This window comes from Megalops cyprinoides, chromosome 22, assembly GCF_013368585.1.
Source record: "Megalops cyprinoides isolate fMegCyp1 chromosome 22, fMegCyp1.pri, whole genome shotgun sequence".
In the NCBI taxonomy this organism is placed as follows: domain Eukaryota; kingdom Metazoa; phylum Chordata; class Actinopteri; order Elopiformes; family Megalopidae; genus Megalops; species Megalops cyprinoides.
In genome coordinates, this window is record NC_050604.1 from 7,855,556 (window position 1) to 7,872,994 (window position 17,439).

The 17,439-nt window shown below is 43.5% G+C and overlaps 2 protein-coding genes across 5 annotated transcripts in view; one reads left to right on the forward strand and one right to left on the reverse strand.

The window, feature by feature from the left end:
* LOC118769716 (bifunctional UDP-N-acetylglucosamine 2-epimerase/N-acetylmannosamine kinase-like) overlaps positions 1–343 on the forward strand; it is a 24,129-nt gene extending 23,786 nt beyond the window's left edge. For all 4 annotated transcript variants that reach the window (XM_036516996.1, XM_036516997.1, XM_036516994.1 and 1 more), the window contains one exon: positions 1–343. This exon is cut by the window's left edge and continues 882 nt beyond it. The gene's annotated coding sequence lies outside the window, so the exon portion shown is untranslated.
* A 3,073-nt stretch (positions 344–3,416) lies between these two features.
* Positions 3,417–15,786, reverse strand: LOC118769558 (clathrin light chain A-like). Its single transcript, XM_036516693.1, has 5 exons — positions 15,452–15,786; positions 11,874–11,911; positions 11,242–11,359; positions 10,509–10,620; positions 3,417–4,105 (listed from the first exon to the last, which is right to left on the reverse strand). The coding sequence occupies exons 1-5, from the start codon at positions 15,654–15,656 to the stop codon at positions 3,934–3,936; spliced, it is 645 nt and encodes a 214-aa protein (XP_036372586.1). The 5' UTR covers positions 15,657–15,786; the 3' UTR covers positions 3,417–3,933.
* Between the last annotated feature and the right edge of the window lie 1,653 nt (positions 15,787–17,439).

The following is a 17,439-nucleotide window of genomic DNA, read 5'->3' on the forward strand; positions in this document are numbered from 1 at the left end:
CGCAAATGATTGTCATTACAGATGAGTTCGTAGCTGATCCTTGCATAAAATACCTTTGACCAAAATATAGGGCAGGAGAAAGCCCTTATATACACTAGCAAACAAGGTTCATTTTTAGGAGACAGTATTTTTAGCTGCAAACTCACACTGGTGACAAGGCCTTAATTTTGCATGTTTATACATCATGCAAGCTGCGTATAAATGCAGATAATATAGCAGTCATGAAAACGCATTGAAATGGCGCGTTCGGTCACATTTCCCTTTAAGCAGAACTTCCGGTTGCTTTCATAAAGCATACATTTACATTTTACATTTACATTTATTTATTTAGCAGACGCTTTTATCCAAAGCGACTTACAAAAGTGCATACAGCAAGTATAGCGACAGTACGGGGACAGGATGTGTACAGTTCCACAATGAGACAGTTCTCAGCTGAGAGCAAGGTCTGTTTGAGGATACAGTACTATCTGATTTGTACAGTTACAGCCCATAGGGCAACTAATACGATGCACCTTCAAACGGCATACATAAGACTTTCATTACCATGGCATTCCTACTTTATAAAGGCTTCATGAAGAATCGTGGTGTTTTATGACACACAGCGATAAAGCTTTTGTGTAAAATAACAAAAAATGCAAAAATGTGGCCCTGTAGTAATGTCACAGTGATGCTCATGTATGTTTTATGAAGACCAGAATTTTGCAATAAATAAGTGCGTGTGAAATGCAACCTTATTCAGTTCTGAACAGAGAGATGTGTTGGTTTTAATTTTTTTATTTATGATTTTTTTTTATTATTTTTAAATTTTTTCACCCAGTTTTGGAATCGCCAGATTGTAGTACACCAAGTTTGCCTCCCCACAGAGTGACCCCTATGCTTGCACAGGACTCGAGAGCTGAAGCAAGACTGTCCGAGGTGTTCCTCTGATGTGTCCACATGCACTGAACCGCTATTTTTCATACTACAAGTCCCACAGTGCACCACGTCGGGGAAAACGCTGATTGGAGGCCTGGCACATCTCCATTAACGTTGTCCGAGTGACTCACCAGTGCCTCACGAGGTGAGAGCCAGTGCCACAGCCGCAAGGCAGGCAGAACCTGGACGCCAAAACCTACCAAAGCCGGTTTGAATTCATGCCAGTAACACTTCATCTGTCGAGAAAGAAATGTGGTCACAGAAGCTGGCTCATCCTAAAAGTGTTCAACAGACTACCTGGCAAATAAGAACATTCTCAATGCCATGGTTTCTTTTCACAGCGACACGGAGATGTATCATAAGCCGTGCCGTCTGGATTCATTAATGTAACAGTACAAGTGGGTTCGGCTCACATCTGGATCCTGGCTAGCTCACTGGGCGTGGGACTGGGATTTCCATTGGCCTTACTTGGTGATGACTATGACTCCTTTCCTGTTCTTGGAGCTCGGGAACACATCCCAGACGGTGGGCGGCCCGATTGCTGTTACCACGGGAACACGCCCGGTACTGAGTCCGAGCGCTCGCTGCGTGAACGGCAGCTTGCACCCTGCGGGGGGAGCTGTTCACAGATAACGGGAAGGTCCAAACGCCGGCCGGGATGGCAGGAGAGTCTGCACAGCTGCGGTTGGGACTGAAAAGTGTGTCACATATACGCCAAAATCGCCTGTTGCTACAGTGTAAGCTATGTTTTAGACTTAAGCGTCACTTCTGGACCTACGGTACATGCTTACTCGCTGACGTGCTGCCTTTTGAGGTTTTTTTTAATAAATACTATCACTGGAAGGAAAATTTGTCAGCTTTTAAAATGTTTTAGCCATCCAAGACTGTCGTTTTATTCTTTGTTTTTGCATCCCACGAATATGAGCTACATTTGTTCAAATTTAATTTAAAAAATTGTTAAATTTTAACCTTTATTGAAATGTTTGATTAGGTTCTTTGGAGAAAAACTGTTGCTCAGTATCAATATTTTTTGCATGGAAGTTATTGCAAAATTTCCCTGAAAAAGGAAATTCCCTGCAAAATGAGAATTATAAAATGAAACTTTGGGAAAGTGTTAGGTTGGACATGCTAAGCACGCACCAGGTAGATGGCCTTTACAAGGCTGATTTATACGTTTGGTAGGTCCAACCAAACACTTTCCCTGGATTTCACTCATTGATAGAACAGTCCAGGCACATTAATTACTGCCCTTTTTAATACTCAATTTTTCTGGGGGGTAATTGGGAGTAGGGTTTCTGCTTACGATGTTCTGTTTGTCTTATGTGTTTTATTTTATCTCATTGCTCATCGTGTTACAGTGAATCACTTGAAATTGTCTCCAACTCGAAGACAATCTATACATGCAGTCAGCGTTTGCTTATCAGCAGAACATTTCTTTGCTCACTGCTGTTGAATGTAATAAAGGCCCATCCTTCTCTGTGTTTATGCTCGATTATCTGCTCTTTCCATTTCCCAGGGCTGTAAAGACAGAGGTCTCTATTTAAAGCAATTGTTTGGTCACGAACATCTGTCCATGAATTTGTATTTGTATCTGGAAAGTGCTGAACTGCTTTTAGCTGTACTCATTAATTAGCCATCGTTCAAGTTAGCATGCAGAAAGCGCTGAGTTCTTGATTCCCCTCTGAAGTTTGTGTTTGTACCTACCAACGTAATGCGACTCTTAAAAACTAATGCAGGATTTAGAGGAAATGGTTTACAAAAAGCCTCACTATATGGCCTCTACATGTCATGTTGGCTTTTATAGGTGAATGGTACATACACTCAAGGAAGACTACTGTGGAGATAGTGCATTATTGTTTATTTTCAAATTAAAGAACATATGGAATATTAAATAAACTTGCCGTCATGCAGTTCATCCTAAGTGCACTCCTGTAAAAGTCTAGGGTACCCCAAGGAATGCAAGTACCATAAAAGAAGACAGAATTACCTACACGATTAAGAAGAAGAGCAGACAATCTGCTTAGAACATCCAGCCCCAAAGTACTGGCAGGACAGACTGCAGTTGCAGCTGGTGTGAGACTAACACTTAAGTCTTCTCTCTCCAACAAGGACAATATTTAGTCAAAGTGAAAAGCTTAAAGAAAAACAGTTTTTGTTCTAACACTTTCTGATTTTGCTAGAGACGGAAGTCACCACAAAGTCCTTAAGTACTTAAATATTATATAATAGTCATAACTGCCTCAACCTACAATATACAGAATTGTTGGCCTGTATTGAACTCTTCTCCTGAATACGTTTCTATATTTAGGACTTAAGGTATGTCTGTTGTACCCCTGCTAAGGAGCAGGGTCAATAAACCCTTTTTCTAAAGTGTGAAACACCTGTGGTCGTTTGTTAAGTAATGGATTAAATATTAAGATTTAAAAACTGTGCATTACGTGGAGCCTGGCGATATTGCAGAGCACTTACTTAAAACGGCAGAACAAAAACTAGTCGGGCCAGGGGTTTCATACACTTTTAATGATATTCAAATCAAAGATGGGACAGTGAAACGCACACAAAGCAACGGTTGGGCTACAGCTCTGATCTTAAACCACTATTTTCATCTCGTTTTTATGTACGTGTGTGTATATGTAGCCTATATACTGTATATACACAGATATACACACACATACAATACATACACGTCATATGTACACACACACACATTACAAACACGTCACATTTATTACTTTATTCCTGGGAACTTCAAAAAGAAGATGCATAGATTGTAAAATGTCACAATACCCACAAGTCTAATGGTTAAACACGCTATGGAATGGGGAGTTTGGTCCTTAAAAGAATAGAAAAAACAAAACAAAAAATAACCTCAATCCTTTTTAAATGACTGAGAGGGAATTGATCCGTTATAACTGCAGCCACGCATATCTCTGAGTAGTTTAACGTAAGATATTGCCATCCTAGCAGCTGTAGTGTGGTTCTGTGGGGGCGGGGCAGGGGGCGGGGCCAGGGGCGGGATCAGCGCACGAGGGGCGCCTGCTTGAGCGAGATGAGGACGGAGCGCATGCGCGACACGTCCTTGGCCTGCTTGCTGGACTTTGGGTTGAAGTCGCAGAGGCGCGCCACGCGCTCCCACTCGGTCCCCGGGTTGTTCTCGTCCATCTCCGACACCATGGCCTCCTCGGCCGCTCTGAAAGCACAGGGAACACCGTCAGGTGGCTGGCTGGCCGGCCGGGGGAAGGCGGAGCCTCCCGGGGCCTGGCAGACCCTCCCCTAGGACCTCTCCCTCCCACCCTCCATTCCTGCCCCAGCTTCAGGTACTTTCTGCACTTACCAGCTGATCTAAGATCAGTTTCAGTTTTCATTTTCGTACACTGATCCAGGATCAGCTGCTAAGAGCAAAAAATGCCCGTGCCCTTCTGCAAACCCAGCTTCATAGCTCCAATCAGCACCTCTTATCCAAAGATGATGATGCACCATACAGTGCTGGCCAAAAGTATTGGCACCCCTGCAATTCTGTCAGATAATGCTCAATTTCTCCCAGAAAATGATTGCAATTACAAATGTTTTGGTAGTAATATCTTCATTTATTTTGCTTGCAATAAAAAAACACAAAAGAGAAAGAAAAAAAAGTCAAATCAAGTATCAATTTACACAAAACTCCAAAAATGGGCCGGACAAAAGTATTGGCACCCTTTGAAAAATCATGTGATGCTTCTCTAATTTGTGTAATTAACAGCACGTGTTACTTACCTGTGACACATAACAGGTGGTGGCAATCACTAAATCACACTTGCAGCCAGTTAAAATGGATTAAAGTTGACTCAACCTCTGTCCTGTGTCCTTGTGTGTACCACATTGAGTATGGAGAAAAGAAAGAAGACCAAAGAACTGTCTGAGGACTTGAGAAGCAAAATTGTGAGGAAGCATGGGCAATCTCAAGGCTACAAGTCCATCTCCAAAGACCTGAATGTTCCTGTGTCTACCGTGCGCAGTGTCATCAATAGGTTTAAAGCCCATGGCACTGTGGCTAACCTCCCTAGATGTGGACGGAAAAGAAAAATTGACGAGAGATTTCAACGAAAGATTGTGCGGATGGTGGATAAAGAACCTCGACTAACATCCAGACAAGTTCAAGCTGTCCTGCAGTCCGAGGGTACAACAGTGTCAACCCGTACTATCCGTCGGTGTCTGAATGAAAAGGGACTCTATGGTAGGATACCCAGGAAGACTCCACTTCTGACCCAGAGACATAAAAAAGCCAGGCTGGAGTTTGCTAAAACTTACCTGAGAAAGCCAAAAACATTTTGGAAGAATGTTCTCTGGTCAGATGAGACAAAAGTAGAGCTTTTTGGGAAAAGGCATCAACATAGAGTTTACAGGAAAAAAAACGAGGCCTTCAAAGAAAAGAACACGGTCCCCACAGTCAAACATGGCGGAGGTTCCTTGATGTTTTGGGGTTGCTTTGCTGCCTCTGGCACTGGACTGCTTGACCGTGTGCATGGCATTATGAAGTCTGAAGACTACCAACAAATTTTGCAGCGTAATGTAGGGCCCAGTGTGAGAAAGCTGGGTCTCCCTCAGAGGTCATGGGTCTTCCAGCAGGACAATGACCCAAAGCACACTTCAAAAAGCACTAGAAAATGGTTTGAGGGAAAGCACTGGAGACTTCTAAAGTGGCCAGCAATGAGTCCAGACCTGAATCCCATAGAACACTTGTGGAGAGATCTGAAAATGGCAGTTTGGAGAAGGCACCCTTCAAATCTCAGGGAGCTGGAGCAGTTTGCCAAAGAAGAATGGTCTAAAATTCCAGCAGAGCATTGTAAGAAACTCATTGATGGATACCGGAAGCGGTTGTTCGCAGTTATTTTGTCCAAAGGTTGTGCTACCAAGTATTAGGCTGAGGGTGCCAATACTTTTGTCCGGTCCATTTTTGGAGTTTTGTGTAAAATGATAATTGATTTAATTTTTTTTTCATTGTCTTTTGTGTTTTTTCATTGCAAGCAAAATAAATGAAGATATTACTACCAAAACATTTGTAATTGCAATCATTTTCTGGGAGAAATTGAGCATTATCTGACAGAATTGCAGGGGTGCCAATACTTTTGGCCAGCACTGTAGGACCAATAGCGTACTCCTGGCTTGAAAAAAAAGTCTTAATCAGTTAGAAATAGTCCAATTCAAACAAGTGAAGTATCGGTTTTGTTCCTCAGCAAGCTTTTTGGTTCCTCAGTAAGTCTCTACAGAACATGAAAAGCTGACATCAAATGAACTAGGTTTTCCGGTCCTGAACACAACTGCTTTACGCTGCTGTTTTGCAGCAGACAGTTAGCGCTGTCCATGGCCATGTTCTCATTTAATAGCCAAGCTAATTGGTAGCAGTAATTTGTATGGGTTTGCTTCAGGGGAGGGGAAGATCCAACCAGGTCCCAGGGACATCCTTCATATCCCAGTCTATCCACCACAAACAGCGAGACTCTCCTCGTGACAACATCAAAAACAAATGACAGTTCGGGAATACTCAAACCAGCATGCTCTTCCCCAGGAATCGTAGCTCACCTGTTTTTATATTACAACATACAAGTTGCTGTTCGAAAAAAAAAATATGTATATATATAAAGAACTTTGTAGGAACCAAACAAACTGAGACATGTTGGTCTTGCTTAGTTACTATCTGGAAGCAATTTGGTTGGTTAAAAATTCAGTTCTTGGGAGAACTGATAATAACTTGCTCTCTTTTTCCATAGAATATTCTCCCAAGTCTGTGAGGCCCGAAAAGGGGAGTGGGGGGGGAAATCTCTCTGAATATTCTATTGAATTTTTGTATGTTTGTCCTTAAGAAAGGAACACTTCACGGCAAGTTAGTTTTTTTTAACAACCAAAAACGACAGGCCCCTTCCAGCCAAGCTCGCCATGCTGTGCAGTTGAAAAAGCAGGCCTTTCAAAGAGCAAGGAGGACTTATGTGTAAAAAAAAAAAAAAAAATAGGACATTTCACCATACTTCCAAGTGCCTAATTCATTAAAAAAAGGACCGTGACAATATGCTCGGTGCAGTAGTCATCAGAAACCACACCTTGGCATTCATGGTGCCACCTGCTTCTGCCATGTGCAAAACACAAAGGCAACTACAGCACACATGGCTTGGTATCACATTGGTGAGAACGAAGGCACCCGTCTTTGACTTCCTTGTCTAGACTATGGATGAAAATAGACCTCTCAGTGTGAGCCAAGTGGTGTTACCAACCAAACCCGCCCCGCCCCGGAAAAAAAAATAAAGTCCACTGCCACAGGACTTTTAGCATCTTGCAGAGCTAAAATAAAGGGACCCGCTACGCTAACACACAGTACAACACAGCAAATGGGGATGAGAAGCCAATGAAGATTCACTGTCACATAGAACTACAGATACGCACAGCACTAGTGCACCAACACATCACCACAGAGGGGACACCCAGCTTCTAACTAGGCAGTGGATAGGAAAACCAAAACAAAAATAAAAAAATTATTTCAAAGGCTGGAAAACGTCTTAATTTAGCAAATGTTATTTTTTTCTTCAATTTTTTTTTTTTTTACTTAACTGGTCTAGGCGGTAGCAAGGATGGTTAATGTGTGTGCTTAAAGGTGCATAGGAAAAGAAACAAAGGAGAAACAGATCAGAAGTCAGATCCAGAGAAATGAAAATAAATGAGCTTTATGCAGATGACATAAGCCACGCATGCACTTTCTACGGTCTCGTCATCTTCTGGAGTGTTCTAGGCAGCTTAGCTTGCAGCCTTCACAAACTGCGGCGTTTGCGCTTAGTGCCGTTCGAGCTGGGGTGACTTTCATTCCGCAAACGGAGTGCTATTCTGGCTTTAGGGGGAAGGGTGTGAGGTAGAGTTGGGGGGGGGGGGGGGGTGTGCGTGACATAGGGGGATGTGTCATTCTTCTCGTTCGAACCCAAGCTCAATGGCAGATATGAGGGCTGCAAAACTAAGAGCAAGCTAAGCAAGAGAGAGTCAGAGCTACCTAGGGCACAGAAAACAGCATCTCCGATCTATGGCAGACAGACTCTCGCACTGTACGCTGTCTAAAAGACTGTGCTGTATGTCTGAAGCAACTGTGCGTCCGCGACAGGTGGTTCACGTTTTTGCGGCAGCGGTACGTTCTGTGCCTTACTGAAGTCAGCTGCCTTTCTCACGTGTTTAGTAGGATGCGTACAAGAGCTCCTGGAGTTCACTGCAGCCCCCCCCCGGCACAGAAACGGAGACGAATGGGCCTCTTCCTGTCTTTCTTCCCAGACAGGAAGTGTTTTTTTTCCCCCCCCACTGCTGATGTTGAGGTTCTTAATGACAGAGCTCTTGAGTCAGCTTGTACAAATAGCCACCGCTGTGTGCAACAGTACATGAATCCTTTTGTTGCACTCTGTTAGAAGGCATTGACAGAGATAACCGTGGGTGGGAATTCTGGGAAGATTATCATTGATACTAGTTTAATTTATTAATTTATTAATTAATTTAAAAAGCCAATGAATACTGTAAATTGTTAAATGAGAGATGATGAATGCTATCTGAGCAGGAAGCACAGTTGCTTCAAACAAAACTACTGATCTAGATAGAGGAAAATCAAAACATTCACCAAATCACATTATCACGTGGTTATATAAAAAAACTATTCTTTGCATTTCACATCCTAAACAAGTGCTAAGACTACAATTTCACGTTTGAGTCATTCATGAGATGCATAAAACTAGTCTACTCAAATTGTGAGCATATAGCAGTTTCACAGTATTAGAAATAAACCAAAACCTTGACATGAATGACATATTTGAAAGACACAAATAAACATGTATGAAAAACACACAATGAAATAATGACAAATTTGGAACTGAATATCAAGTAACAGGTTGGGAGACACAAAATGGCACACTTTTTAAGATGGAGTAATAAAGACATTAATGGATTTCTCTCAAATTTTATACTTGAGACTATACTACACTTCTACACTTGATGGTGATCCACAAACGTTCTTTCCAGAATGTTCTTTCCAGAACTGATGATTCATCTACACAGGCACTGATTTCAAACACAGCCCGATGCAGCTGTGTTTGCACAAGTTAATTACAGTGCAGGACCCAAAAAGGACAAAAAACAAGCTACAAACGCTTCAGCTTCAGATTAATTGCAACTCTAAAACTGGGAAAATCTCAAGACGTGACAGTCTGTTACAGCTGCACGCAGGGGTGCAGACGTGCTTTAAGAGCACAGTGTTCAGTAAGTAATGTGTACATGAAACCCATGGCATAACAAAAATCAAAGACAGTGCGGAAAAAACTAAACGCAAGGCTAAAGATTTAAATAAACAGAAATGCAGGATGTTAATGGCATGTGAAAGGAAAGGGTGTTAGTTTTAGCAACATACACATAACCAATCAGGTCAGAGAAGGGCTGTTTGTAGAAATCTTCATCCAGCACCCTGGACAGAGGAGAGTCCCACAGGGAAGCAGAGAGCGGGAGAGAAGAGAGAAAGCGGTAAAAAGGAGAAGACAAGAAAATGCGCGCAAACACACACACACACATACACGCAAACAAGGCAAGTTAAAACCAGAGACAGTTTATCACAAGGGAGACCAAAGTGCTCTGTCCTACTTCCTGTTCTGACTAAGGAGTTCCTGTTGCTACTTCAGCTGCTCATAATGACAAGTGCCAGTGATGGAATATTAAATTTCCAGATAGCAGGAAAAGAACTCTAAATGTTGAGCGGAGTGTGACATCTTGTGTATTGTTGATACAGCATCTTAGCCACAGTGCAGGCTGAAAAAATGGCTGTTTTGAGGGAGGGGCTGTATAGAGTTGGTAACAGGCAGCTCCACATGCTCGCCTTGTGAATCCTGTGGTGACTGGACAACAACCAGGTCTCTCCATCTGCCCAACACAGCCACCCCCACGTCAAAAATTTTTGCCAAACAGTGAGGTGGCAAGGCTTCATTACTTAATTACAAGTGCACAGACAAAGACCATTATTGTGTTTACCTGGCAACACATAATTAAACATGTAAGCATACATGGCTCTGTTCAGAGTGTGAGGATGGAACTTTTCAAATCGGGGGCAATTTGAAAAACTACTAAAAAACAAAAAACCCTTCCACTGAAATGCAGTCTCACTTTTTTATCACTCTCTTGGAGAGGACTGGAGATGAAAGTGAAAATTCACCCTGTTGACAATTACCAAGCTATAGCTTCTACAACTTTCAGTCACAGGAGACTGCAGGGTAGATTTTAAAGACTTGCCATCACAAGGCCATGCTACGTGCTACCACCAGGGCCCCCTGTAACTTCCAGGCATTCTGATGCAAGCCTGTCTCATTTACAGACTCAGCAGCTTATACCACAAGGAAGTCTGTACTAGAGGAGTCTTAATTTGCAAGAATAATCAAATGACCTCTTCTTCTACCTCTGAGTCACAACTACTGCCGCTAATACCAGATAAGGGCAGTAGGCGTGGACAGACTCCACCCCAAGTTGGAGTTACGGCGCTTGTGAGGGAATTGTGGGTACTTCCTTCTTCCTCCGCATACCCAGGCCTGAGGCTGGTCCCGGCTGGAGACTTTTACCTGTTGTTGACTTTGGTCTTCTCCAGCTGCTCGTTCTGACGGGTGTGCCACTCTTCCAGCTCCGCCTTGGCCTTCTCCTTCCACTCTGCCTCCTGGGTGCGTGAGTTAGCATCTGGGGTGGGTGGGTGTCAAGACGAGGAGGGGAGGAAAGGGGATAGATGAGATCTCCTGAACACGCTCTTACAAGACCTGTAAGTGCTGCGTGTGAGACGACAAGAACCTTCACCTCCCTGCAGCCATGCCAACAAGCACCTCCCCTCCCCGTTACACCACCTGACTTCTTAAAACCACCACCAATGTGGTGGCATTCTTCAGCCAATTTGCCAGTTGCAATTTCAGTGTTTAACACAAAACCTTGCCAATTAATTAAGGTTATGTGTTAAAAAATGCCTTTGATGTGCGAAAACCATAAAGACAGCTCCTCTATCTAAACAGAAAAAAAAATGCATGCAGCAATACTCTGAGAGAACTGAGAGAAGCACCGCAAAAATTGAGAAAATCCCTGATATTGTTAAATTAAAGTAACATTAAAGTACAAGAAATTTAACCTAGTTTATTTTAGGGTTCCTTCTTTTCTACTTTACATTTAGGAACACACCTAAAGGCAGGTCACCACTGAATGTCATGGCCAGCAACCCCCCCCCCATCCCAACCACAAAACACAACCACGGCACATTCGGAAACTGGGTCTGACACAGCAGACCTCAGATCAGTCGCTGCCCCTTTCACTCACCCAGAGCCTCCAGCCGCTCCTGCTGCTCCTCCCTCCACTTGCGCAGGCTCTCGGGCTCCGCATGCAGCCGGTCGGCATTGGAGATGGCTGCGTAGGCATCAGACGGGCCGTTGCTCTCCTAAGGGGGGGGGATCGGAGCCAGGCTCGCTTAGTCAGAGGACGAACAGGAGTCTTCACCACAGGACCAGGCCTGGGCCCAAGCCTAGCCTGATTCTGAGAGCTAATCCTCTCTTACATTCTCCATCAGCAAAAGCAGTGGTGTGGATCAGAGCTTTTTTTTAACCTTTCCTGCACTTGAAATGTAAAAAGAGACTCATCTTACCGTATATGGCCAGGTTATTAGATGACTACCAGTACAGTTATCCCTCAGTCCAGCAAAAAGTCATTTATTAATCAAAGCTGTGTAATTACCAGTAGCTATTTTCACAAAAATACCGTTACATTCTGGCCAAACCAGAACCAATTTTCTCATGGCAAAACCAACCCCAGAGAGTTCAGATTGGGGCTGTACTCAAAAGCCTCATTTCTCAGCCCTTTAGAACCACTTCAGCGGTGGGAATGTGATTTGAAATGTTACTGATCTGAGTATCAGCAACACCTTCACTGGTGAGATGGAGGGATTAAGTGTTTACCTCATGAAGCTCTCCATTTACCGCTCCGTCGACTGCGTCTGGAGGAAGAACACCAAAAACACCAATTAGAAATATATTAGTTCAGCTGCATGTTTTGACGCGCAATACGGGCCACGAATGCAATACAACCCACAAAACCTCTCTAACCCACTGTGACATTGCGACAGATAGTGTTACCACAAAGGTGTAAGAATCATCTGAGTTAATTTTTACTTCCTGACAGACTCGGAAAGGGAGTGCACAGCAGCATGAGGTTTCCAACCGGCGCTACGGACGGCAAAGCCCTCTGACGGGGGCCGAATACCCCCCGGAGACACCACGGGACGTCCGAAACCTAACCAGCGGGTACAACAGGTTATACAACAGGATGTTTTACACTGCTCTCTGATCCTTGATCCAAGTACGGTTCACGGTGGTGATACAAAGCTGGCCCACCAAGAAAAAAAAAACAACGTAACAGAAAAAAAAAATATAATTAATTAAATAATAAAAAAAAAAAAAAAAAAAAAGTAAAAGGACGCAGCCATGAAGGAGGCTGGTGGGTGGGCTCGGCGTGTCCTCGGCCGCCTCGGAAAGCGCTGGGGGGGGGCATTATCACCACACAGGGCCTAATGCTGTTTTCTCTGAGGATTACAGCATGCCGCTTCATGCAGGCCTGAGGCTTATCTATTTCTGTCGGCTGCCACGCTGCCATCCACAACTCCCGCCCCTCCAGCAAACCGTCTCTTTCAGAGAGCAGGGATTCCGGGGAGGTCTTTAAAACATAGTGCGTTAGAGAGACAGGGTGGGACATTACAATGACACCCCCCCCAGCTTTTGCAGGGTCATGGCTGTGCTGTTTAGGTATTTCGATGGACACTTATTGCTTTTGATGTGAAAAGAACACAACCTGCATGTGCTGGGATGGGGAAGACATACAGACCAATCCACCACCCATGGGTGTAAATTACAGGGGGGATGGGGGGGTTGTAGCCCCCCCAATAATTAAAACCGGCCAATACAACCCCCCCCAAATAATCATATTCATGGAGACCTCAACCCCCCCAATGTTCAATCCAAAGTTACCCCCTTGCCACCACCCTTCTAGTGAGAGGGCAAGACATAGGAGGCAGGTGTACATCCACAATGTTCCAGGCCAAAACTTACTACCGTTACATAACTTAATGAGCCAACATTGCCCTCACAAAAGAGAGCATAAGAGTTCCACACAGTTGATACTTCCAATTTTGTAGACTTCATCAGACCAGCCTCTCTTTAATTTGTGTTGGAGGGTTGTCTTTCTGAAGGGATTTGTATGTTAAAACATTCTGGTTGAACAGTCGAACAGTCAAACAATCAATCGAGCTCTCCAAGGCCTACACTGAAGTGAGGGAGGACAGAAAGCATGTCAAAACTAAAGGAAATGGTAAACTATCAGTCCAGTGTAAAGGAAATAAAATTGGATGAGAGAGAATGTCCTGCCATGGCATTCTGGACCCCTCAACGACAACCTTCCTACTGAAAACTAAATCAAACAAAAAAAAATAAAATCTGACAGTATGTCCTAGACAAACGTATAGCACTTTAATTCATTCAAAGAGCACTGGCAGAACAACAGTATTAGCTGGACAGGTGACCTCCAACTCTATCTTGCATGTAACTCCAACAAGTAACTTCCTGTCAATTAAACAGGCTACTTTTGATCACTTGTTTGAGAAATAACTGAAAGGGCCACTATCAGAGCCATTCTCATCCCACGAAAATCACAGAATATTTTAAATATAAACATTCAGCACCCAAACTGTTCACTGTGCAATGCACACCAATACCTCTTTGGGTTGATGTAATGTGGCAAAGTGAAGACTATGCTTACCCCTTACAACGGGTAACACTCTCCTAATAATGCCAACCTCAGACAGCATGTATAAATTCAGTCTTATACATGGTGAGAAATTTTGGTCTCAACACACGATACATGAAATACCAGCTATCCTTCAGCAGCGCACACCGTCCATAACATGACACCCTAGCTGACATAGGATAGGCCTTCATTATTTATTTAGATCGCTGAGGTTGGGTGATGGCGCAGTGAACAGGGTGGGAGATTGTCTAGCTGAAAGTTCTTTGGTGGCTGTGGAAATGTGAGATACTCCCACGACAAGCAGGACTGGAGTGGTCTGTGATGACTAGCAGTGTGGGAGTCGAGCGTGATCTCCGAACAGCTCCCCGCGGTGCCGTAAGAAAAACGGCCCCCGCCAGCACTGGCGCAAGGCAGCGCGGCAGGGCAGTGTTCAACTGCCATCCCTCTGCCCTTTGCTGTTCCGGCAATGTCAGGTCCCTTAGAGGAAAAGCTCCTCTGAAATCCGCAGTTATTCCCTACGGTCCACGGTGCTCTTCTGCAAAAATCTCAACAAAGGAAATTGCAAAAAAAAGGTCCCAAGTTGTTATGTTTGCAGCTTCTTAAAATGTCTGTCTATTAAAACAGCTCATGACCGTTCTTGATCTAAACTGCGTTTTTAAGTGAATTAGAGACACGGACTACTTCATTCGTAACCAGTTAAATACTATCCCATTCCAACGGGTCTCTTCAAAAGACACAGAGACACATGTCAAGTTATAGAGCTTGTCTCACTACATTTATGATTCACACATGACCAGGAACGCTTCACAACTCATGTCAGCTTTTATGCAATTCTTCACCAGCGGCTTCACTTCCTGTAAAGGCTGATCAAACGGCTACACCTTCTCCACGGCTACGCCGCTCCAAAGGTCATTGCGACAGCCTTATGTAGCTCTCTGCACCCATATGCGCTTGATATTACCCCACAAGCCAGACTCGGATCAATTTTAGATCAAACAGAATGCTTTTCTACGGTCAGATAACGAGCTACATATTCTGTAGGTAAGTATGAAGCAAGGTGTACAACAAGCGTAGAAATAACTACGTTGGTTCACGTATGCCTGAAACAAAAAAAAAAATTAAACATGCCCGTTAGAGATGGACTGAACAGCCCTTTGAAATCGCAGTCCAAGCTTAAACATAAAAACAGCTTACTCTGCACTCGCTGCCCACACAGGAACTGAGCTAGCAGCTGGCTATTATTTTGCTGCAATGTCCGCTCACGGCACAGGACAATGCCGTTTGCTGGTGATCATCGTTTTTTGTGTGTTCACACAAAACATTTTGTTTACCAACAGTTTTGCTAGCCAGCTAGCTAAAAAAAAGACTAATAAAATTTTTAACATGAGAGTTGAAATAGCGAGCTAATCTGTCAATAACGTTAGCCTAACTATCGACTAACTAGCTATTAACTAGGCAGCACTACCTAGACTATATCGAGCCACTTCGGATCTACAGAATACGCCTAACGAGTCTGGTTTGGGGAGAATTTTTTTTTTTTTTCGGCGAACACATCTCGTCCTCCAACCCGGTTCCGGGTGTTTTTCTTTACTTTGCTAGGCAGCTAACACTTACTTTGCGTTCCGGTGCATGTGTTAATACGTGTTAGTTAACTATATGGCTGACACGTTGGCGATAAATCGTATCTTAACTACATGCTTTTGGGATTTGATGAGCACTCTTTAGACGAGATCCCTACCGTTTGCGTCTTGTTCACCTGTAAGGTTACTGCTGAGCGAAGCCGGGACCTCTCCGCTGTCGAGGATGCTGAAGCCCTCATCGTTCTCGATCCCCGCGATCTCGCTCTCTTGCTGGGCCAGGAAAGCAGCAGCGGGGTCTTCCTCCGTCCCAACCCCGTTTCCCGCAGCAGGCTGGGGCGCGCTCAACATATCAAAGTCGTCCATGTCGATCTAGCTACCTAAAGTCTCTATAATTCTGGTAGGATAAAATGTTTTCGATACGGATACTGTTGGCAGGGTAGGTCAGAGAACTGGATTAAAAGAAGGAGGGGAAAGGAAAAAACAGAACCCAGGCTATTCAATGAAGCGGAAGTGTAACTATAGCCAATCGGAGACCAAATAATTTGATGGACGGATTTACTCGCCAATCAACTCAAAGATAACGTCCAGCTGAACCAACTGAACGCGTGAACCTGGCACGTACAAATCCCGTGATCAACAATATGCAGGGGACGTAGACTGCGACGTAACGATTCAGCTATGCAAAACGGAAAGGATGGGACGGGTACACAGGCGTAGTAGTGCTCTGTGATTGCCGAATCGTGAACAGTGTTCGAGCTTAGAGTTGTGAAAATATTCACCGTTTCATTTTTTTGTATCTGATAGTCACACATTTGATATTACGACCGAAGCACCGTGCTGAAATAGTTTAAAATCTCGTAGTGGATTTTAATTCACCCATAAACGAATTTTTACGTTGTAGTTTGTTATATCTATGTGCTGTTTCTTTCTTTATATTTTTCATCAACGCATCCAGTACCGTGTTTTTACTTTTTTTGTTCAAAATGCATAAATACATATCGTGTCCTTTTACTCTGTGTGATGAGTTATGTTAACGCATTTTATATGAAAGCTAATTATTATTTTACCGAATTGGTTTTAAAATGCATCCACTATGAAGTTGTAATGTAAACTTTGGGATTTGGCAATAATTTTTAATTCAGACGGATCATACAAACCATTTCTTCATGTTTTAATGGTCTCTGTTAGCTAGGTTGTTGTTGTTTCAACTTAATTATTGAGGGGTGAACGGTAGGAGACTGTCATTCTAAAGGCAAGCCCTTGAACCATCACTTACTATACCACTTGCAATAGTAAGCTGTTATTCCTGCCTTTATGCCAGTAATTGGCAATACCATGTACCTTTGTCAAATGCTGTCGTGTGAATGTGTATGTGTTCGCCTGTAATTGGTTGCCTGGCATTCAAAAGTCTAGGAGTAAGCATCTTTGGCAAACACAGAAGTGGACTGACAGTACCATATGACTAAATCCAGGAATAGCCACACCAGATTCCCTGATGTTGGTACTGGACAGTTTTTATGGCGCTTGTCCACCTGAGGTCAGAGCACACTCTTGCCAATCTGGTAACCATGATACTGGACCTCTACTTGACTCCGTATATGGCATTTTGCTTGTGTTGTACTCTGCCTTACTTGTAAGTTGCTTTGTTTAAAAGCTTCTGCCAAGTGAATAAATGCGAATGTAAATGTACTGTGGCCAAGCAGCACCTTCTGCTGTTTATTGTCAGCCCTGGTTCCTGAATCTTCTGGAGAGCGGCATCCAGATGCTCCTCACATTGCCTCCAGGTGGCGCTATGTATCACCACATTGTCGAGGCATGCCACTCAAAGTGTCTCTTGCCAAAAGTTCCACTAAGATGTACTCCTATGTTTTTTGGGATGAAAAGTGCCTTTCATTGTAGCCCTCCCTCATGAGTTTTCCCTCAAATGAGAAGGACCGCGATGGGGAGGACGGCCTTGAGCAAAGAATTCAAAACAGAATTCAGAACAGCATTGCTTTCAGCCATTTTTAAAACAGAGACACATTTCAGAAGTGTTTATTGTTCTTGTCTGTGCTTATATCATAAAAAAGAGACAAAAAACTCACCTTGTGCTAATGAAATAGTTCTATATTTCAGTCCAAAGCAGGTGTGAAATTTTAAAACCCAC